Source organism: Coregonus lavaretus (genome assembly GCF_964263955.1).
Source record: "Coregonus lavaretus genome assembly, chromosome: 19".
Classification (NCBI taxonomy): Eukaryota; Metazoa; Chordata; class Actinopteri; order Salmoniformes; family Salmonidae; genus Coregonus; species Coregonus lavaretus.
In genome coordinates this window covers 18603914-18627854 of record NC_140006.1, presented here as the reverse complement: position 1 = coordinate 18627854, position 23941 = coordinate 18603914, and the positions used below count along the sequence as shown (strand labels likewise).

The window sequence follows — 23941 nt, the reverse complement described above, 5'->3', positions numbered from 1 at the left end:
CATTTCAGAGGGAAAGGGGATTATAGTTGCTGTCATGAACATGAACAGTTTCTGCTTAGGGAGCTGTGAAGCTATGAACGAGAGGGTTGTGTTTATTTCTACAGTTGGAGCCCATTCCCAAACATTCCACTGTGGCTTCACAGAATCAAAACTGAAGAATTCTCCATTTTGATTATCAGGCGGAAATCAGAAGCGAAGGCTGTCCGAACCCGCAAAGATGTTGGCAAACCAGAGTCAAATGACAATCTTGGACGGGGTTTGGATGGTTTGTAGTGTCTGTTTTTGTGTAATTACTGTATACAGAGGATGATGAGACATGAAGCGCATAATGAGTTCCTGGCATTAAGATGCTGCTTCACTAAAGGAAAGAAACAATCCTGAATGCTTAATTAGGCCTAGAGATATCAATGACAAAAATGCTGGAATGCAAAAAACTGAGTGCTGGTTTTAGGAATTCTGGAAACATGTTGTTTCTTCATTTTATACAGATCACTGCATCATTGCCGTGATACAACATACTGCTCCGTCTCCCATCATTAACAGGTGGTAAAGGGTCTCCTTTTAGTCTCATTCCTAGCACATTGCTTAGCCCAGACGAATCAAATCAAATCAAATGTTATTTGCCACATGCACCGAATACAACCGGTGTAGACCTTACAGTGAAGTGTAGACCTTAACCAACTATGCAGTTTTAAGAAGAAGAAAAAAGAAGTGTTAAGTAAAAAATAGATAAGTAAAAAATAAAAATAGCAAATAATTAAAGAGCAGCAGTAAAATAAAAGAACAGTAGGGAGGCTATATACAGGGGGTACCGGTACAGAGTCAATGTGCTGGGCACCGGTTAGTCGATGTAATTGAGGTAATATGTACATGTGGGTAGAGTTAGAAACTATCCCTCCTCTGTAGATTTGAAAGAGGCTACCTCGCTTCTAAGAAGAGTTGGTGGTAGTAGTACTAGTGTTTTCTGTTTGGTCCGTGCCATTCATTCACCCAGCAGCTCTACTTTACAGTGTTTTATTCTACTATGTTGCTAGTTGCTGTGATATCTGAAAAAAGGTAGTATCGGGACGGGAGGGAGGTGTTGCCATGGCAACATCGGATCTGGCTCTGTTTGAATTGTGGCTCCGTGTCAAGGTCTCTGAGCATATGCATTCCATTCTAGAGCTGGATATGCCTATTGCCTACTGCCTGCCCACAATTTCAGCTACCATCTCAAAACCTGTGTGTGACTGTGTGTGTGTGTGTTAGACTCATCTGTATGTTGATAGAAAAGCTATAAACACTCTATTCATTAGCCACGTCCAGGCAAAATTATTATACATTAATTGCTTGCCTACCCTAATACAGATTGAGTGTCTCTCGTTATTGCTCTACAATTACTGTAGTTTTGCTTAATTAGTTTGGCACTGAGATTCAACAGACGTTCCACAGTACGGATGGTTTCTCCTCCGACCTCAGGATATGTTGTCAATGCTTGCCTGTGAACAGTCACAGACACTGCCAGGATGACGTTGATGTTATGTAATCTAAATGTAGGTCTTTACTTAAATGCACATCCATTTCATACCATGGAAACAGAAGATGCTATTTGGTATAACACTCTCATTATACCATTTTCAAGGGCTTCTTATCATTTCATGTGCAGCCGACCTATTCCATTTACCTCCTCCAGAATCATTTCAAATTTCCTCTAAGTCTGACCCTTTGATCCAGATACATTCATTTTCTCATAAGATATGACTATACTGGGTATTACTATGGGTATCACTTTTCTGACATTTCCTCTAAATGGGAATTTCCTGGCATATGGAGACTCATCAGTCCGATCAGTGCTCCAATCTCAGACCTCTGCTACTTCAGTGGAGGAAAGTTGGCTTAGCTTCTGTGAGTCTCTCTCTTTGGATATTACACAACTCAACTGATGTCGGGGAGAATCCCCCTTCGCCAAATGGGCTAAAGTGAACTTAATGGGAGCAAGTGTGGCTCAAGTGGATCTGTATTGCATGTTGGCGCTAGCTAGAACACTGCCTACCTAACCCTTGAAGACTGCAGGCAGAGCCAGTCGCTGTGACCTCGCTTGCTCTTTTGCAAAGGTGGGATCTGCACAAACAAAGTGTCAGTTAGAAAGTTCAAATTCAGTTGTGAAACTGTTATGAACTCCCCATATTCTCTCCCTCTTATTACATAATGCTGTAACAGATAACACGGCGGATTATGAAATATCTGGTGTTGCCGCAGCGGTAGATATTTCATTTATGTCTGTAGTTTTTCACCCTCAGTATACTCCTTTTGATATATGTTAATATGCCCACTCTTACACCTTTCATGCAGTCGTACATTATTCAATATTGTTTGAGACGGCTTGAAGCAAATATTCTGCATTCGAAAAAGCAAGGTTTTATTTCGCCTAGCTCCCCAACTTTCTCCCTTTAATATTTTAAATCTCTGCAGGATCTCAAACTATTCCAATGTTATGCAAAATCCAATTTAGTGCGAGGTATTCCCATCGGTCTGTATATTTTATCTGCAGCCAGCCTTGCCAGAGGCAAGGAATACGAACATGCATTCAAAGAGATGAGGGGGAAAAAGTCAAGGCTGACTATAGAAGCTAATTCTACTATATAGCGTCTCTAGTCTCCACTATCTTGTGGCCATGAACTACACCAACTTTAGATTAAAACTTCTCTATTTTCTTCTATTATCTTCCATCCTCTCCTTCCATCTCTCTATCTCAGGCTCCGGGCTACGTCCATTCTAGGGCTACGTCCATGCCTTATCACTTCCTTACAGAATCCCAAAATACATTGTCTGTCTGCTGTGCTGGCTAATACACTAGCATGCTAACTTATATCTCATGGAGTTCTGAATCAGCGATGGAGACGGATCTCTAAGCAAGGCTAGCTGGTGGTTATGTAGTGAATTTAGGTGGGGGTTCGGGCTGGGTCTACGGCTTGTGGCAGTGCTCTGTGACGGTGTAGTGGAGCAGGTTTTCTCAGCAGCTGTGTGCATTTAGACATGCTAAATGGCAATTTCCCTGTCTGGTAATTGACTCTGGAGACCCTGTTTCCTCACCCAGCTTCTGATTTTTCATTGAGACAGCGGGCCAAATCAAACCACAGTCTATTCACTGCAATTTCCCTGTCTGGTAATTGACTCTGGAGACCCTGTTTCCTCACCCAGCTTCTGATTTTTCATTGAGACAGCGGGGCCAAATCAAACCACAGTCTATTCACAATCACATGCAGGATGGATGTCTCCAAACTATCATCAAAACCTTATCAGAATGGAAAGTAATCTATGGGAAGGCCTAAATCTGACTCATGCCTAGGCCTACTGGTGTGTGTTGGTGAAAAATATTGGTATTAATATTGAATTTTGGTGATTTAGCTGTAGCAGAACCAAACATGTTTTCAGTGACAATTAGTAGAGTAGCAAGTGCTTTACACCACTTTAGGCCTGAGTTTAGCCCTCTACCTTCATTTTGCCAACCCCTTCAATAGGCAGGGTAAATTAGATCAATTCACATTGGCTGTATTAATAATGATGAAGCATGATTCTAGGCCATGCACCACCAAATAAGTCACCCTGACATTTCTCTCCTCTTCCTCAGGTGGTCGGTTCAAGAAGGAGATCGTGGTTGATGGACAGAGCTACCTGCTGCTGATCAGAGACGAGGGAGGCCCCCCGGAGCTGCAAGTACGTATGCTCAGCTTGCTTTCTAATCCTGCATGCCTCAGCACAGCCAATTAATACCACTTAAACTCTGCAAGATCTCCTCCACAATAACCAGATAGGAATTAATAAACACTTCTCTGTTGGGGATTCATTTCGATGCTGCACAGCACTCCCATTCTCAGCAGTGCTTCACAGTGCTTTTTACCAAGTCATTGTGCCTGAGCACTTACCAACAACTAAATCTAGCTAAAAGCCATTTTATAGTGGAAAGACAAAAGAGGCAAACACTCTTGTTAAGCTAGAGGACCCAATAGCCTAGTTGGTATGGAGCAGCAACAGTTGAGTCAGAGTCATTTGATCAAGGAAGAAAATATGTGGTATTTATTTACAGTGCAGGTGATGGAGGGAAAACTAGATCCAGTGGGAGTGTTTATACATAAAATATGCAGATAATGAAAATGAATTGGCAAAAATACTTGGTTGAAAAACAATGAACTTAATTGGCCAATACTGCAATAACTCAACAGGAGTACAAAGGCAAATGCACCTTAAACACAGAGCAAAACGCCCATAAACTCACACATTTGAGTATAAACTGTAACAACATGTTAACTCAATAACACAACGGTCGCGTTCCCCTGCTCAGACATTGCATGCATCAACCAATGGTTGCGTGCCCCGTCATCGACTGTGCCGTCGGGCACCAGATTGCTATAACATATGATGTGCTTAGCTGATACTTCAAATACCTATCCAGGTGTTGTAAGATCTGGCATGCGTCAGCAATGCCTGGGCAGAGGAACACGCCCAATAGCTCTCATGGATGAGGAGAACGGTAATCTGGCATAAACCAGTCACACCTTTAAAAAGGGTTAGTGCTACCCGGGATCCTTGGGATATCCCTACCCAAACCCTAACCTTAACCCCTACCCTAACCATAACCCTTACCTAACGTTAAGCCTTACCTTAATCATTTTAAATTTCAACTTCAATGGGGTAACTTCAGAGTTGGGACATCCCAAGGATTCCAAATAGCACCTACCCATTTAAAAAGGTAGGCTACATTCTCAAACAACACTAACACACTTAAAATGCAATACTATTGCAATCATTTTCATAACAATTGTCAATACTTTACACGTTATTGAAAACAAAGATAAAGTATGCTGAAACATGAGCGTTTACAATCAACTTTGGAAACACCCCACCCCTTAAACGAGATAAACCATAAAACCTAATGAGAGGCGAGCCACCTGTGCATTTAAAGGTGGGAACTTCCCGATGCGCTCACCTACTAGGAGGAGGAGCCAGTTCACAGCACTGGTGAGCAGAACCACTGAGGTAGAAAGAACTGGAGACTGCGTTCAAGATGTCCGACCGTTGTTTTCAAGGTAATCTACTCGTGTTCGTATACGCCAATTCATGGACTGTCTATATCCGGGTTGCATCCGGTTTACACGGACCAACATCACATGCGCACCAGCACTCAGTGTGCACAGGGAGCATCAACAACGTCATCACGTCATCCAAAAACATGGCAGACATATTTTCGACTGAGTTACAATTATTTGAATCATTCAATGGATGTTTTGTGCACAAAGGTGATGACTAAAGTGTCTTATTAGGATTTTTCTCGTTGTGGCAGTCTATGGAATTTGACTTTCTGGGCCAGGCATCAGTTAAACTGCATTACCGAAGCAAGACTATAGGAGCAGTCGAAACCGTGCTTCTAGACCAGAACCCTTGCCCTTGAGTAGAACATGTTGGCGTTAGCTTCGTATTACCAGACTGATGACTGCTACCGTACAGCAAATTATTCATGTGAAATGTGCTGCATGGTCAATCTGACAGTCTGCATTGGCCATGCAGCATTTATGGTGATACGGCCTCTGCAGAAGTCAGGGCATTCATACTACTTGCGCTTCGCGCAAGTAGGCCGAAGGAAGTTGTCAAGGAAGTGAGTTTGTGTTTTATACAGGACCTCCCGCCCTCACCTAACGTCAACCAATAATGTCAATGCGGAGCTATATGGAGCCCTCCACATTGTTACTAAATTTGGTAGGCGCACGGCGATGCGGTAAGGAGCTCAATTTGGCCTCTGCGTGCATCTGGAGGCTCCGCAATTGCGTCACACCCTCCATATGGAGCCTCGGACCACATTCGAATCAAGCATAAATTGGCTTTGAGTTTGAGAAATCCGGCTGGCTCGCGAAGCTAGGTTGGCGTTACCAAACCAATGAAATACGAAGCTAAACATTTCTAAAATAAATATGGTTACCAGACTATAGCGTTTGTTCTTTATATGATACAAAGAACAATGTCTGATAGGACCAGCGATAGCATATTTAGGTTAGCAAGCAATGTTTGACAAACAATTAGTCTGTATGATGACGTCACAGCTCTCATTGGTATGGAGGAGGGTACAGGAGCACATATATCTGCCTTCACCATAAAATGTGCCTCTATGCCAGGTACTCATTCAGTAATTAGGGAAAACATGGTGTGGTGATGCTCTTGGCTGAGCCATTTCATGTCTGTCTCTCTCTGGAGGCCTCATTTTCTTATTTTTTGGAATCTCTATGGAGAGGCCTTGGAGTGAAAGCATCCTGGCGCTCCAACCCCTCCATTGGGGATTTGTGATGATGAAACAGTCATTGATACCTGCCCTGCCTGGCTTAGCAAGGTTGGCTCACAGGCAGAGTTATGCTAGCATTATGCTAATGTTGCTCCCAGTCCCAGAGATGGGAATGGAAATGACTGTAGCTCTGTTCCTAGCTGGGAGTAATTAGCGCAGCATAATTAAAGGCCTTCATTACATTCCCACTCAATGGAGGCTCAGCTGAAGCTGTGACTCTGAACTGAAAGCTCGATCTCCCCATCGTTTCTAGACCTGGGATCAAATACTATTTGAAATCTTCCAAAATACGTTTAGTGTTTGCTTTATGGAGTTTTTATGGTGTTTACCTGCCTGGAGTGCCAGGTGGGCGGGGTTTGTTCTTTTGTGACTATTCTATTCTAGCACAGATACAGTATTTTAAATTATTTCAAATAGTATTCAAACCCAGGTCTGATTCATTCCATAGATATGAATGCTGCTGAATGACTAAATGGAGGGAGGAGGTGGAGGCGAAGGTTGTTACACTGTTAGCGCTTGGGCTCTCTCTCCTCCTTAACCACTTTCTCAGAAGCAATTGTGATTATGATTACCTTATTCTGCTGCCCAAGGGAAACCTCTTCCTTTCTTCTCTCCCTGGTGATGCACTCAGAGATTAGGTTTGTGGAATGGTGCAGGGGAAAACAGGTTCCACCTTCCGATAACATGGGACTCAGGGTTGTAATAGCCATATTTGAGATTTCATTGATATTCCCCCTAGTAACTGGTGACACAGGCATTACAATAACACAGGCCCTGTCATTACAATGATGTTGCTACACTGCCCTCTCCTGCACAAATATGGAACTGAAGCCACTCCCATAAAAATATAAAATGGGAATTGTTTTGCATGCACAGGAGGTTGGTGGCACCTTAATTGGGGAGAACGGGCTTGTGGTAATGGCTGGAGCGGAATCTGTGGTATGGTATCAAATACATCAAACACATGGTTTTCAAGTGTTTGATGCCATTCCATTTTTGCCGTTCCGGTCATTATTATGAGCCGCTCAGCATAATAATAATAATAATAATAATAATAATAATAATAATAATAATGAGTCGGACAGAGTAATGCATATTTCAAGGCTGTTACAAAGGTGAACTTTATTCATTAAGGTTCACTTGTTTATTACGTTGACATTAAATTGCTGTGGTTATTAATTCAAAAAACAATCAGTGGATTCATCATATAATTATGTTTCAGGTGGTTCTGGTTCTCCATGATTAATTGATTGCAATTCATTTTTATGTGAACAACTCAGTAGGGCTAGATTTATTTTAGTGTGAAAGACCTCATTATAAACACCTATATCTCTTCTATTCTCACAAACTGGTTCACTCTTTTACATGAAAAATAAATAAACAAGTGAAGCCGCTCCGGTTACCCGATCCCCCTTGGCCACACACTCAGGTCCTCCCAGATCCAGACAGTGCCACCCACCCAAATACGCACGCACACACACACACACACGCACAAACACACACACACACGCACAAACACACACACACACACACACACACACATACACACACATTCAGTATGTTGGTGGTTTTTTATGTGTTGAATCCTCTCAAACCTGTTGCTGTGTTCTGTCTGTGTGTCCCCTCCAGTTTGCAGCGTGGGTAGACGCTGTGGTTTTTGTCTTCAGTCTGGAGGATGAGATCAGTTTCCAGACGGTCTACAACTACTTCCTGCGTCTGTCCAGCTACAGGAACACAGCAGAGGTCCCCATGGTCCTGGTCGGGACACAAGGTATTTATTTTGAACTTTGATTTTAACTAGCAAGTCCCTTATTTGGATTGTTAGCTCCATCCCATAGATATTAGGCAATAGTGGTAGTTTGTGGGTTAGAGGTAGCCAGTTCTTACCATACACCTGACAAATATAGACATAAAGATGTAAGTAGACTGTGAGTTTTTCCTCACCCTGACTTTGTGCCCTGACCAGGAAGAACTCTGGGCCTTAGTTTTAGCATAGACTTGAGACTAGTGTGGATTTTCACACACAGTGCATTTGGAAAGTATTCAGACCCCTTGACTTTTTCCACATTTTGTTACGTTACAGCCTTATTCCAAAATGGATTAAATTTCATTTTTTCCTCATCAATCTACACACAATACCCCATAATGACGAAGCAAAAACTGGTTTTGAGAATATTTTGCAAATGTATTACAAATTAGAAACAGATGCCTTATTTATATAAGTATTCAGACCCTTTGAGGGTCGAAATTGAGCTACGGTGCATTTTGTTTCCATTGATCATCCTTGATATGTTTTTACAACTTGATTGGAGTCCACTTGTGGTAAGTTCAATTGGATTGGACATGATTTGGAAAGGCACACACCTATGTATATAAGGTCCCACAGTTGACAGTGCATGTCATAGCAAAAACCGAGCCATGAGTTCAAAGGAGTTGCCCGTAGAGCTCCGATACAGGATTGTGTCGAGGCACAGATCTGGGGAAGGGTACCAAAACATTTCTGCAGCATTGAAGGGCCCCAAGAACACAGTGGCCTCCTCCATTCTTAAATGGAAGATGTTTGGAACCACCAAGACTCTTCCTAGAGCTGGTCTCCTGGCCAAACTGAGCAATCGGGCGAGAAGGGCCTTGGTCAGGGAGGTGACCAAGAACCCAATGGTCACTCTGACAGAGCTCCAGAGTTCCTCTGTGGAGATGGGAGAACCTTCCAGAAGGACAACCATCTCTGCAGCACTCCACCAATCAGGCCTTCATGGTAGAGTGGCCAGACGGAAGCCACTCCTCAGTAAAAGGCACATAACAGCCCACTTGGAGTTTGCCAAAAGGTACCTAAAGGACTCTCAGACCATGAGAAACAAGATTCTCTGGTCTGATGAAACCAAGATTGAACTCTTTGGCCTGAATGCCAAACGTCACGTCTGGTGGAAACCTGGCACCATCCCTACGGTGAAGCATGGTGGTGGCAGCATCATGCCGTGGGGATGTTTTTCAGCGGCAGGGACTGGGAGACTAGTGAGGATCGAGGAAAAGATGAACAGCGCAAAGTACAGAGATCCTTGATGAAAACCTGCTCCGGAGCGCTCAGGACCTCAGACTGGGGTGAAGGTTCACCTTCTAACAGGACAACGACCCTAAACACACAGCCAAGACAACGCAGGAGTGGCTTCGTGAACAAGTCTCTGAATGTCCTTGAGTGGCCCAGCAAGAGCCCGGACTTGAACTCTATCGAACATCTCTGGAGAGTCCTGAAAATAGCTGTGCAGCGACGCTCCCCATCCAACCTGATAGAGCTTGAGAGGATCTGCAGAGAAGAATGGAGAAACTCCCCAAATACAGGTGTGCCAAGCTTGTAGCGTCATACCCAAGAAGACTCAAGGCTGTAATTGCTGCCAATGTGCTTCAACAAAGTACTGAGTAAAGGGTCTGAATACTTTTTTATTTGTATTACATTTGAAAAAAACCAACATGTTTTTACTTTGTCATTATGGGGTATTGTGTGCAGATTGATGAGGCAAAAAAAACAATTTAATCCATTTTAGAATAAGGCTGTAACGTAACAAAATGTGGAAAAGTCAAGGGGTCTGAATACTTTCCGAATGCACTGTACATCATCCCCCAAATGGAATTTTCTCAGAACAATATTACATTGTTGTTGGTGCTTTTTGTCCTTCCCCAGATGCCATCAGTGCTGCCAACCCCAGAGTGATCGATGACTCGCGGGCCAGGAAGCTGTCCAACGACCTGAAGCGTTCCACCTACTACGAGACCTGCTCCACCTACGGCCTCAATGTGGAGAGAGTCTTCCAAGATGGTAAGGGCTGAGGCATTAATTAACTAATGAATCTCCCCTTGATAAGCTGAAGGAGATATGTCAGTGCTGGGCTGGGACTAGAATGTGGAACCCTGTGGATCCCTGCGATCAGGATTACAATATAATGGTCTACAGTGTACCATTGTATAGGCCGACGTCCGCCCATAGTGTTTCTACTGCTATCCAGTATCCAACCTTCCCTAGTAGATGCTTGAGCCATTCATGTTATATATTGAATGAGAATGTGATGTCAATGGAAAGGCTATTGGTAAGAAATATATAATGGGGAGAAAGATATGACTATTTTCAACACAGTGCCAATAGCCAAGAAGAAACGTATGTCTGCTTTAAGAGAGAGAAAAGTGTGTGTTCAAGGAGAAAACATCTCTGAACTTATGACAACCTTCATTTGAACACAACAACATCCTGTCCTGATTACCACAGTACAATACCCTGCTGGGTTCAGGACATCTTTTTAACAACAACTTTTAAACAGTCCCCAAACATTCTCTTTACCAAACTTTATGAATACATAACGCAGCTTTCACTTTCTCCTTTCATTGTTTGTTGACGCACAGAGCCTTGCAGTCTCCAAGCTGTATTAATTGCTTGCTTTTAAATAATTAAAAGACGTGAAAGTGTTTGGTGTCTGGAGATCGAGCGGCTCCTCCATTCCATTTTTTCCATGCTACTTTAGCCATCAATACCAATACACTCCCCAGATGTCAGACAGACTTAAACTCTTCTCTCTCCCTCGGCCCTCATTCACGTCATGCAGAATAACAGATCCCGCTCCTGCTGGAGTCTACAGCGAAGTGATGGGTGGCTGCCTACGCTGTCTGCATGGCCAATCAGGTCCCTCTGTACTACGCAAGACAGGCTCATTTGGTTAAATTCACACCACAGATCTCCCTGGGCTTAAGACAGGCTCATTTCTCTGAACAACATATGGCAGGAGTATTTTCCCTTGGAAATGGAGATGCTTTGTATCTCTGGAGAACTGTATAAGGTTAATCTCTCCATATGTAACGTATTACCTGATTGAAAAGAGAATTGCTCTGAAGTGGTTAATATCAGTGGACTTGTTGATATTAGAGTTTACATTGTGAAGATATATACTTATCCTGAAAGTCATTGTAATTCATAACAGAGTCGTCGACACTTGTTGTGTTTGATTCCTAACCCTCTGTCTCTCTTTCTCTCCCACCAGTCGCCCAGAAGGTGGTGGCTCTGAGGAAAAAGCAGCAGCTGTCTATTGGTCCGTGCAAGTCCCTTCCCAACTCGCCTAGCCACTCATCAGTCCCCAACGCATCCATCCCCTCTGTGCATATTAACCAGGTGAGGCCACACCCCCTGCCAGAATATTTCTAACTAGGGCCAGGAGTTTTTCCTGACCACATGACCTGACCAGGGAAAACTCAGGGCCCTAGTTTTAGGATATTACTTGTCAGGTTACGTGGTCAGGAAAAACGATGAGCTTCTTCTGTGCAATTGGTACATGCAGCAAGACGTAGGCTGGACACTACTGAAAATACAGGGCGTACAGTAGCCTACATAAACTATATATTATGATTCAGCTTTCCCAGATCCTACCTTCTTTAACTGACTAGTTTGTTCTCTCTCCCTCTCCCTCTCCCTCTCCCTCTCCCTCTCCCTCTCCCTCTCCCGCTCTCTCCATCTTCGTCCCTCCTCTTCCAGGCGGCGAATGGCGGGGGTGCGTTTAGCGACTACTCCTCCTCTGTGCCCTCCACTCCCAGCATCAGCCAGAGGGAGATGCGCATTGAGACCATCGCCGCCTCCAACACGCCCACACCCATCCGCAAGCAGTCCAAGCGCCGCTCCAACATCTTCACAGTAAGTATGCGGCAGCTGATGCAGAGCAACACCCACTCGCACTACTAGAGGGCGCAGTACCGCGCACACACACTGTCCATCAGAGGGAGACAAAGACAAAGCCGCCCTCTTCCTGGCTGTATCAGATACAGGCACAAAAAGCCTTCCTGGTTTACTCCTTATACAAGCAACAAAAATGGGCAAAGGAGAAAAAAATGATAAGGATAACAGTTGCTGGTTGCCCCCTGGGTTGTATTTTGAACCCATACTATGAAAAAAATGCTTCATTTCTTTTTCTTTTTTTCTTATTTTAAAGCAAATATCAAAGCTAGAAGCACTGTGGAAAAATATCTAAGCTTTTTAAAACCTTTTTTATGTTGGTAACATTTCCCTTTCCTTTCCAATTGAAAGTAAATGCGCATGAGTTACTCATCTTTCACTTATCCCCTCCTCCTGGCCCCTCTGTCTCAATCTTTGGCCTTCCTCCCTACCCCTCTTATTTTTACTAGATCCTTTCTTTGCAGTGACTCCCTATTGGGGGAGAGAAAGGGTGAGGCAAGGCTACACCCCACCAAAGACAGCAATGCAACTTCCCCCCTACCCAGCCACACTAAACTAAAAGTCAGGGACAGACCATAACCATTTCAGTCACTACAGAGTCAGATAATGCATGCTCTCCCTCGCTCCCCCCTCCTTCCCTACCTTACTCTAGATATCCCTTTTCTAACCTTTGCCCTTACCCCAGATATCCCAGCTCTTACCTTTGTCCTCTGGCTCCTAATCAGTGTACTTACCACAGCTTGCCCTGCTCAACCCTCTTCCAATTACCCATACTTCTGAGAGCCGTAGTTAAACCTCTATCCTTATTCTAGCTTCTACCTGAATTGCCCTTATACAATCCCGTTGCGCAGCTCGAACCTTCCCTACCTTTGAGACCCTTGCACTAACCGCTGTACTTTCCTCAGCTTCCCTAGCTCCATCCCTTCCCTTCTATCCCTCCCTTTCTCTTACCTCTACCCCAGCCTCTCCTGCTCCAACATACCTCCATCCCTTCCCCAGGTTCGCTTTTTTGTACCTCTACCTCTCCCTTCTAACCCCAGCCCCCTCACTTCCTCTAACCTCTCCCATCTCCCCCTACTCCAGCTACTGTGGTAGCCATTGCGGGGCTCTGGGCATCAGAGCAGTGCAGATTGTCTGTCAGTTAGTAGCTCCCCTTGTCTTCTCCCTCCCCCTGCTAGGTAGTGACTAACCCTGTTCACCAGAGACATGAGCCTCTGCCCGTCCGCATCATGGAGATGCCCAAGCATGCCACCTATCCCGTGTGGGTGCCCGACTGGCAGGCTAAGCGGGAGTTTCAGCTCATGACCTTCTGAGGAGCGGCCAGCCAGGGGTCGGGAGGGACAGGGAGGGGCAGAAGATGGTTGGAGGGGGGAGAAACAAAGGGTGTGGGGGGGGGGGGGGGGGGGGGTCGACGACGACTCCATTTCCCAAATGACACTTCAAGAGCACAGCGTGGGCCAAGGAGAGGAAGGATTTTTGCCAGTTTTACAATACAAGAGAAAAATTAAAGTTTTGTTTACCAAGCAGCATCCACTATAAGACTATTTGTTCTCACTTTGCTTTTTCATCAATCTCAGTTTGGAGGACCTCTTGAGGAAACAGAATTATTAACGTGCCGAACACAATAGAGGAGTCCTGAACATCTCTCTCTCTGGCCACAAAAAGTTAGCATTGCAAGTGTTATAATACTGACTTGCTATCTCTTCTAATCATAGTAGTGGGTAGTTGTGATCCCTAACCGTTTTTTATTCAGTTGGAGAGTTGTAGTCAGGATAGAGAAGAAGCCTTAATGTCGTGGGTTATTTTGATAGATTATACAACACAGTAGTATCTATTGCTCTCCCAACCCTTTTGGTTTCGCTTTCCTTTTCTTAAGGGGTTTTGTGGGCTTTTTGATCAGATAGATAGACCTTTCAAAAGCACACTCAAACTAATTAGAAACAACACTGTGGCTAACTTTTCGGTCATATTCATAAAACCACAAGGTGTTGTACTCACAGTATTGCTAGTTAGAATATGCCAGGCCCATTCTCCCAATATGTTTTCTGTTTGATATATTTCAGTTTAGATATGACAGTGTATTGGCTGTATGATACATTATAAAGCACAATTTATTACTGTTCTACATGCGTAGTCAAAGGTCACTGAGGGAAAAAGTCAGAATACTAACAGTCACTACATAAACTACTCTGTATCCCAGTGCACACTGATTATATGGCATGCTCTCTAATCAGATTTGGGGTGTCTGAAGTGCTTTGAAGTAGCCTAATCTTAAAAAGCTCAATTTTTTGGGGGTGTAGGCTATTGCCACCAACTCATGTTGAACTATAATTAGATATATGAATATAGTTGATTTAGGTTACTGACTATAGATTTAGTGAGCACTGGGCACCATCGGAATATTTAAATTAGCTGAGGCTACCTTGATAAAACAAATTATTAAGCTTTATATAGTGCATTGCAAACTGACTGGGGAATCTGCCTCTTTTGGAGCTTTTATTTGTCAAAGGTCCTAAAAGCTTTACTTATAAAGACGTTGGTTTATCCACCATGTCTTCATCACCGGTCATTCAGTCTCACCAGCCATTATCACCACCCTCAGCCCACTTCTTTCATGACTAGTAATGGCCACTAGGTGTCAGCTGAGTTCACATAAATTATTTCCTAGCGCTTCCATGGTTTAGCAACCACATCAATAGGTTTTGGCATATCTCATATATTTTCTGAGGTGTTTGAGGCATTTTTGTTCTTTCGCTATGTTCAAAAGCACCACCATGACAAATACCTTTTTGCATATTTTTGTGTTACTTCTTTTGGCCACATCTAAACCCCATACCATCAACTCCCATGAATAATTGTCAGCTATTTTAGTTCCTTTTGTACTTTTTACTGGATGTCCACTCTAAAAGAAACAAAAAAATAACCGCCTGGAATGTTTTTTTTTCTTCTTCGATATTTGCAGATTTTTGCTAATTTTCCAACCTTTCTTCGACAAAAAGGGCTTTACAACTCCTTCCTCATTAAGAGCGCTGTGCTATCAAAAAAGCACATTTCACCCCAACGAGTTGTCCCTCTGGCCTGTCATACCCAATAGGGAGGAGAAATGACTGGGGACTAGAGCGGGTTTGCTGCTTTACCCTAGTGCCCCCTTTGCTTAATTGTTCCCTCGGGAGGTGCACTATGGAAACCATAGAACTTTGTGACAAAAAAAGCAACAAGTAACATTGGAAGTTGCTGAGTAGATTTGGGAGTCAGTTCGTGCTCTAAGTAAAAATGGTCAAATTCACACTCTGGAGTGTGACAGACTGTAGGAACTCTTCTCTGCTGGAAATGCCCCCCCCCCCCCCCCCCCTCCCCCCCACGTCCTTCTAGCCCACCTTGCTTCACACCCTTACAAACAGTCTGTGTACAGTACAGTCAAGTCATGCTTGGAATTATAATTCAACCACTCAAAAGGACACGGCCCCCTTACATGACATCACACTGCCTTTTGCCATAAAACAAGGACTCAAGGACTAGAGGTGCCAAGTACATTCAGTTGTTTACTCCCTCTTTGTTTTCATTGTTTTTTCTTTCATTTCTCTTTCTTTTCAGGGAAAGTCTTGAATGGACTTAAATATGTGGCAAACTTAAATAAGGCAATGTTAGGTGATGTTGGGTAGTTTTATGAAGGCCTTCATAAAAATTAGAGTAGGGTGTCAGGGACAAGTGGTATCATACAGAATAATGAATAACTAATGGGAATTGGATTGCACTGACTTGTATGAATGTAGTGTCTATTTATTTAATTTGACTATGATTTGGAAATATCCATTTCTCCATCCTTTATTATTGATATTTATTTACTTTATTAATTTTTGTAGTCATTCATTTCAATTTGGGTTTGGTATGAAGATTATGACCTTATTCCATAATCGCTTTTATATCATTTACAAATGGACAAATATAAGACTTCTGTATATCTTGTATTGTATTTTATTTACAATGGTACTCTATAGAAAGTATATTATATACATATATGAAATATATATAAAAAATAATGCCTTTATTGTCCATCCTATATTTTGTGGGAACTGCAATGTTTGGCTCATTCTGTTGATCTTATTTGGGAGTGAAACCTGTGACTTGATTTGTATGGTGTCTGTATAGAAACAAAAATAATCAGAATAAAAAATAAAATGTTGAAAATTATAAACCAGAGTTGGTTTACTTGAACTCAGACTCTACCTCTCTCCATTGGCGATTGATTGGGCATCCCTTCATCCTGTTCTGAGTGAGACCATAACAGTTTTGTCTGTTGGTTATGAGTGACATTTCCTGTATTTCACCTGTTAGTCCGTGCTTTGGGGATATTCTGTGTACAAGTACTGTGTTTTGTCAGAAACTGGGGTAATACTGTATGTTCACTGCTCAACTATTTTCCCCTCCACAGTCTGTAATTTGAAATGTAATGTGTATGCAGCAGGTGTTGGTGAAATGTGCTGCTGCACCTGTTCACTGATGTGTTCCACTGTTGTTTATAACGCAGCTGTACTTCTAATCCTAACACTGTGAATGACTTGAAATGTATTTTCCCTCCTGGTGTTCCAATCGGAATTTCAGAGGAATTTGGTAGGAAACGCTATATGAAACTCCTATATGATAACCTTCTTTCCCTCTAACCTGCCTTTTCTCCTTTTTATTGCATTTCAACTTGACTTGTCAATGTATCTATGCAAAACGGCCCAGCTGGGCCTTAAAACTTGATTTGGACTAACCTAGAAAGGCCCACTGTGGGCCTGAGAGAGGGGTGTTCCTCTCTGATCTGGAAGGGTCCACTGTGGGCCTAACAGAGGGATGGATCTCCCACAGGTTTACAGGACTGAGTCATGACTCAATGTGTGGTCGTCTTTTAGTCTACTACCTATTATGTGTTGAGATGTTTCCTCAGTGTCTGGTCTGGTCTGTTCTGGTTTGGTCTTTTTTTATTACTGCACGCATGTCAATGTTACCGCTATATGTTACGCTGGTCTGCTTGTTTGTTTATTTTCCAAGCTTTTTTGTTGTTGAGAATTTTGTTTTGCGATGTTGAGTTCGCCTCCCAACCGCTCTCCACACACACACACACACTTCCCACACACCCCAACCTCCAAACATTCTTACCTCTGACCCCCATGCTCATCTTGATACATGCACCTTACTCAACTCCCATCTCCCCATCTTCCCCCTCCATGTTTTTTCCAGTGACCGACTGACTCTCTTGTTTCCTTGCAGTCACGGAAAGCCAACAGTGAACAGGCAAAGACCACTGACAGTAAAACAGATAGCATAGGCAGTGGAAGGGCCATACCCATGAAACAGGTGAGTGTCTTTCTACTCCTACACTAGTCATAGATCGTGTCTAAAATCACACCCTATTCCCTATATAGTGCACTACTTTTGCCTAGGGCCCTGGTCAAAAGTAGTGCACTTTATATGGAATAGGGTGCCTCATTCTGATCACCAATAGTCTTCAGGTAAGTATAGCACATTCAATGTGTAAGTAGCACATTTCTACCCTTTAGTGCGTACACTTCCCTCCGTATGTATTTGGACAGTGATGCAAATGTTTTTATTTGGCTATATACTCCACTATTTTGGATTTAAGATACAATGTTTCATATGAGACAACTGTTTAGAATGTCACCTTTTTTATTTGAGGGTATTTTCATACATATCTGATTTACCGTTTAGAAATGAAAGCACTTTATATATCTAGTCCCCCGATTTGAAGAAGTCATAAGTATTTGGACAAATTCACTTAGTGTATTAAAGAAGTCAAAAGTGTAGTATTTGGTCCCTAGCACACAATGACTACATCAAGCTTGTGACTCTACAAACTTGTTGGATGCATTTGCAGTTTGTTTTGGTTGTGTTTTGGGTTCTCTTTCAAATACTAGTTTCGATGTCTCACTCTGGGATTCGCTGAATAGGTGGATAACTACGGAAGAACCAATCACACCATGTCTGTCGGAGACAGACAGATCGAGTGGCGAATGAGGTGAGCCCCTCCCTCTTTATAAGGCGCCCCTCGCCCCACCCTCTAGTTACTATCGTTCTCTTCCTTGCGAAGATCACTACGCTCTCTAAGCTCTCCTCAGCACGACTTGATCACAGTCTTCCTGCTTAACTGTTCTCAGGCAAACTGCAAGGTTAACGCTGCTCAACGTAGGACTTCAGCTCTCGTCCTTCGTGTTGAGTACTGACTAAAAGGAACATTTTTGCTAAGATTAGAATGAGCTTTTCACCATTTTCTACTTGCTCTAAGTCTCCAGTTGTATCTAGCGTCACACGGCTAGCTACTGAGACTTGGCCAGCTCAAGCCGCAAGGCCTAGCTAACCCGTCTAGCTCGCTTTAAGGCCACCTAACCACCACTAGCTCTTTCTACATGCACAGACGGTAGAATTGCTAGCTCTCCTCTCTCGTTTAGCTCAACCTACGTTGACTCGTTTTGTGTTGACTAAACTGACCAACCCAGCTTTACAGCTCGACGGTCAAGCGAAGCTCTATGTTCGCCGAAGGACTACGCTGCAACACGCTTGTCTTCGCCTAGCATTGTGCTAAACTAGCTAGGCTATTAGCCCATGAGGCGAACGTTAGCAAGCTAACCACATGAGTTGGTTGCTAGCTAGCTAACGCCTACATTAGCCCCACGGCTTTAGCATTTATACACAGTACTCACTTCAGCTAGCCATTAGCCACGAGGCATCTAATCAGCTAGCTCACGCCTATCAAGGCTAAATTCGCTGCAGGCACTACTGGATTAGCAGGCCTTTTTCCACGAATTAGGGCCGAAGGAAGTGTAACAGTGGCTTGACCGCGACCCACCAGACTCTCCAGTTCAATGAATTATGGCTAATGCTACCTCGCCTCAGGCAGGCACTTGAACCCCCTCGCTCTTGCGTTTGCGACTCGAAGATGCTGGAAAGCCAGCTTGCTTCTCTCGTTTTGTGCATCTAATATTCACTTGTTTCGTTGGCTAAACTGACCGGTTACACCTCAATGTGCTATGGTCAAATGATAATCTATTCTATAACTCTATTCACATTGTTTTCTTCGCCTTATGTGGCGCTAGCAATAGCTAGGCTATTAGCCAACTAGGTGAACACTTGCTAGCTAACACCACAGCCTCACGGCTAAGCGTCGACTAGCACACACATAACCCAGTCAGCAATACTTTACTCCCAGAATTATCATGGGCCCCCGTATGCCATGGGAAACAAACATGCTTATGCAGCTCTAGAACGAGTCCTGCAACTGTTGTAAGGTTTTACTGAATACTGGCCCGTGCTAGCTTAAGCTACGCTACTAGCCCTCACAGTGAATGCTAGCTAGCTAACCACCATCTGCCAATTGCTAGATTAGCTCTCATATTTAGTTCGCCTAGCATTAAGTTGCTTTGTGCCTACTAACTGAACCAGGCCCAACCTGCGGTGATCCAGTCTACGAGACGGCGTAAAACAGGCTAGCTAACATGGCAAGGCCATCCGCTCTCGGGCGAAGCACAGACTCCAAAATGGGGAAGGGGTGTATATCTGTGCTACAAAAGCCCTACCCCCGTGCAGCGGCTCATTCATTTGCATCCGCTCACAGAGAAGACTGAGGGAGTTCACTCAATCCCTAAGTGCCCTCGGTGAAACAGCTCTCCCCTCGTCTGTGTACGTCTGTGCCATTTGTCTGTGTACACGATGGCACCTCAATCGGAAGATAATGGTGACCACAGAGTCTCTCGGCTCTCCAGAACTGGAAGAGCCCCTCAATCTTTGCTTCAGGTACTCTCCTAGGGGTAGTATAAATGAGGAAGGTGGTGACGACAGACGCATCACTCACAGGATGGGGTGCAGTTTACAAGGGAAGATTGTGGTCCCCACAGCTGGATTGTGGTCACCACAGCTTCACCACGCTCATGTAAACTACCTAGAACTGCTGGTATACATACAGGGTGGCACTTGCTCTACACAGACTAGCTGTCAAGATTATTCTGTGGAGCGGCGCACACCTACTTTCACTTCGCGCTACTCATGTCCCAGGCGTACTGAATATGGGAGCGGACTTGTTGTCCAGAGGAAATCCCCTGTACAGGGATTAGAGACTCCATCCCCAAGTGGTGAACCAGATTTGGGGGAGAGAGGGTCTAGCCACTGTAGATCTCTTTGCATCGCACAAAGATGTGCACTGCCCGCTGTTCTTTGCTCTGGCACACTCTTGGCTAAGGTTGATGGTCTACGCTTTTCCTCCTCTATGCCTGATACTCCCCAGTCTAGTCAGAGTGTGGGAACAACGTGGCTTACGTCTAGTCTCCAAGCCTATAGCCCTGTCTTGAGACCTGTCTATTGTGCTTCAGGCTATTTCACAGCAGCCTTTAGAGGCGCAGGAAAGCTTGTAGATGAAATATCTCCTTCAAAACTGCTTTACTGATTGCCTTTACGTCTGCAAAGCGAGTGAGTGAGATGCACGCACTGTCAGTCCACCATTTGTGCCTACAGTTTACCCCAGGGTTTACCAAGGTGACTTTGCTACCTAACCCCACCTTTATGCCTAAGGTCGGCAATACTTATAATTGCCTCATCAAGAGCTTTTGGCTTTCCACCCGCCACCCTTCTCTTCTACATAGGAGGAGCGTCTCCACCGTTTGTGTCCAGTTCACTCTTTGCACATCTACTCCTCTCTCATCAACGACTATCCCATTGGATAGTGGAGGTTATTATACTTGGTTATAATAGTAAGGGTTTACAGCCCTCGGAGGGCCTGAGGGCTCATTCCACCAGAGGTATCGCTACCACTTCGGCACTGTTCAAAGGCGTCTCTGTACAAGAGATTTATGATGCGGCATGTTAGAGCGCAAGGAAGAGAGACATGCTTGAGAATAACCAGATGGTGGGGCGAGTGCGCATGGCTCCTTATAAAGAGGGAGGGGCTCACCTCATTCGCCACTCGACATGTCTGACTCCGACAGACGTGTGTGATTGGTTCTTCCGTAGTGAGACATCTCACTCATATTCTCAGAGAACCAGGGTTAAGCAATTAACCTTGAGTTATGTTTTGCCCAATAGGAACTGAATGGTGAATGATGACTGGAGTAATTTCCTTTCTAAGTGAGTATATTAGATGTTTCTGAACTCTTCTTCTAAATTAATCCTGATAATGCCATGATTAAGAAAAAGCATGAGTTAATCATGAATAAGGATGAGTGAGAAAGTTAGAGGCTACAACAAAACATGCTAACCTCTTACCATTACCAATAATGGGGGAGGTTAGCATTTTTCAGGGATATGATCTTTGTCCCTCTGTAACTTTCATCATTCACTATTCATTAATGATTATCCACAATCATGGTAGCATCCACGTTCATGTAGAAGTGTTCACAAACATCTTCTATTTTTACTTACAATAAAAGTGACAAGAATTACACAATACATTATTCACCATTCACTTCCTATTGGGCAAAACACAACCAAAACAAGCTCTAAATGCATCCAAAAAATAGTGTTGAGTCACAAGCTTGATGTAGTCATTGTGTGCAAGGAATATGGGACAAAATACTAAACTTTTGACTACTTTAATACACTAAGTGAATTGGTCCAAATACTTATGACTTCTTCAAATGGGGCGGACTAGGAACACAGTGCTTTCATTTCTAAACGTTAAAACAGATATGAATGAAAAAATACTACATTTAATAGTAATTTAGTACAATCTCTATGGAAAATATCCCTAATAAAAGTTGACATTCTGTACTGTCGCATATGAAACATTTGATCTCAAATTCAAAATGCTGGAGTATAGAGCCACATTCAAAATCTTAGCTTCACTGTCCAAACACATACAGAGAGGAGTGTATATAAAAATGTATATTTAAAAAGTTTTAAGCATACATATTCCTAATCTGGCCAGTGTGTTTACATCAGTGTTCAGGAAATGTTCGCTTTGTGGGTGGGTAGAATCATATAACTTTACAACCACTAGATGGCGATGTGACAACATTACAAATTAAAGAAACCATTAAAGATTGTAATCATTAGAATCCCATTGCAAGTAGTGCTGTCTGAACCCTGAGGGTTCTTAGAATGAAAGGAAAAGGAAGATCAAAAAGAGAATTTTCCTGCAAAGTATCAAGACATACAGATCATCATCTTTAGATTACTTACTTACTGGATGTATAGCTGTCAGGTTGGATGGGTTTAGACAGTCACTATTAGCCTAGAGAATTTGTAATATATTATGCGATCATATTGTAGTATGTAGGTGTCACATATTGACAAGGTATTATTTTCAGCATTAGAGATTACTCTCGAAATGTGGCTTGTAATTTCATTGAATGCTGTATTTGTTATATTTTATTTTACTTCCTAATGTTATTAGAAAAATACTCACTTTGTTGTCTTTTAATTTTCCAAGAAAACGTAAGCTTCTAAATCACTATATTTTCCTAGTCCCCAGAAATCTATTCTGAAAACACTTTGAGTAATTGTAATATTCCAATAAAACACTGAAAACTGTCGACACAAGTGTAAGGATCACGAGCTTGGTCATGTAACCAAGCTCCAAATATAGTTTTAATAGTCTTTGAATATGCACTCCTGTCTCCTTTTTCACCTCATTTATCACCTGATTTACGTAAAGGCACATCTCAATAGATGTTTCAGGTATGACATGACATGGCATAAGGTGGTCGGGTGGGTTCCATTGCTCCTCCATTACTCCTCTATTGTTCCTACAAGTAAGGAGGGGGGCCGACGACATCAGAGTAAACCCGTCAGACCAACGCCTTGAACTGCCAACTCTTGAAGTTTCCAAGTTGTCTAAAAAGCAGTATTTTGTTGTGCACATTACTAGCAAACACTGTTATCCAGAGAGACTTACAGGAGCAATTAGGGTTAAGTGCCTTTCTCAAAGGCACATCAACTTTATACTTTGGATATTGTTTTTCAACAGGAAAAGTAAAGAAATAGCTGGAGTGAGTCTTTAATATACATTTTCCTTTCTTTAACAAGTTCAAATTAAGCTAAATAGCCTGTATGAAGTACAGTGGAATCAAACATCACGTTGAGTAATTTCTACTAAAGGTATAACTTAGAACCAGGATGAGGAGTGATTGACACATTGATTACTATTCTCTCCTGATTATATGAGGGCTTTAGGTCAGTATCCTAATCCTAGTGTTATCCTTCTTAACCAGGAATTATGGGAATGGTCAAAGTATACACTTCGTTTTCAACGTGGTAGGCCAAGCATTCCTTGCTGTTCAGGACACTGTCCACATTTCTGCACATTTAGAATGAATACAAGTATAAGATGAAAGATGAAATGCATAGTAGAAATGGCCAAATAAAATAAAATCAGCAACAAAATATTGCCAAACAAAATTCATACAAACCTTTTGAATGTAACTGTAATGACCAGTGCATTTCGCTCCATATCATTGACCAGGGTTAAGTCAGGTTTAAGTCAGGTTTAAGGGGATTAGACCAGCAGGACCAGGTGAGAGGGAGGTCAGTTGACAGAGATCTTAAAGAATCCCCCCCCCCCCTAAACATACTTACTGTGAGCTCTGCCATTCATTCTACCCCATATGATGATGGCCTGAAGTAAGGCCACTTCCCTGGGTGGGTATCATAGCAACTTACAATAAGACAATAAGATTAGACCTGGCTAGCTCCCGTCCCATGATTTACCAAGGAGTGGTGGGGGGCTATTAAGAGTAGCTTATGGCCTGCCCTGGCCAGTCAATTACACAATACGGGAAATCAAAGCTGCCAATGTGAGTCCCCTGTAGCTCAGTCGGTAGAGCATAGCGCTTGCAACGCCAGGGTTGTGGGTTCGTTTCCCACGGAGGGCCAGTATGAAAAATGTATGCACTCACTAACTGTAAGTCGCTCTGGATAAGAGCGTCTACTAAATGACGTAA

General features: G+C 43.1%; 1 protein-coding gene across 1 annotated transcript in view; it reads left to right on the top strand.

The window, feature by feature from the left end:
* Positions 1 to 23941, top strand: part of LOC311146673 (arf-GAP with GTPase, ANK repeat and PH domain-containing protein 3-like) — a gene marked incomplete at its 5' end in the record, with an annotated part of 227058 nt that overhangs the window by 106144 nt on the left and 96973 nt on the right. The window contains 6 exons of the mRNA XM_084183206.1: positions 3611 to 3696; positions 7940 to 8081; positions 9987 to 10121; positions 11332 to 11459; positions 11820 to 11975; positions 17268 to 17354. Of these exons, the coding sequence (XP_084039332.1) occupies positions 3611 to 3696; positions 7940 to 8081; positions 9987 to 10121; positions 11332 to 11459; positions 11820 to 11975; positions 17268 to 17354 (734 nt within the window). The remainder of the gene's footprint in view (positions 1 to 3610; positions 3697 to 7939; positions 8082 to 9986; positions 10122 to 11331; positions 11460 to 11819; positions 11976 to 17267; positions 17355 to 23941) is intronic.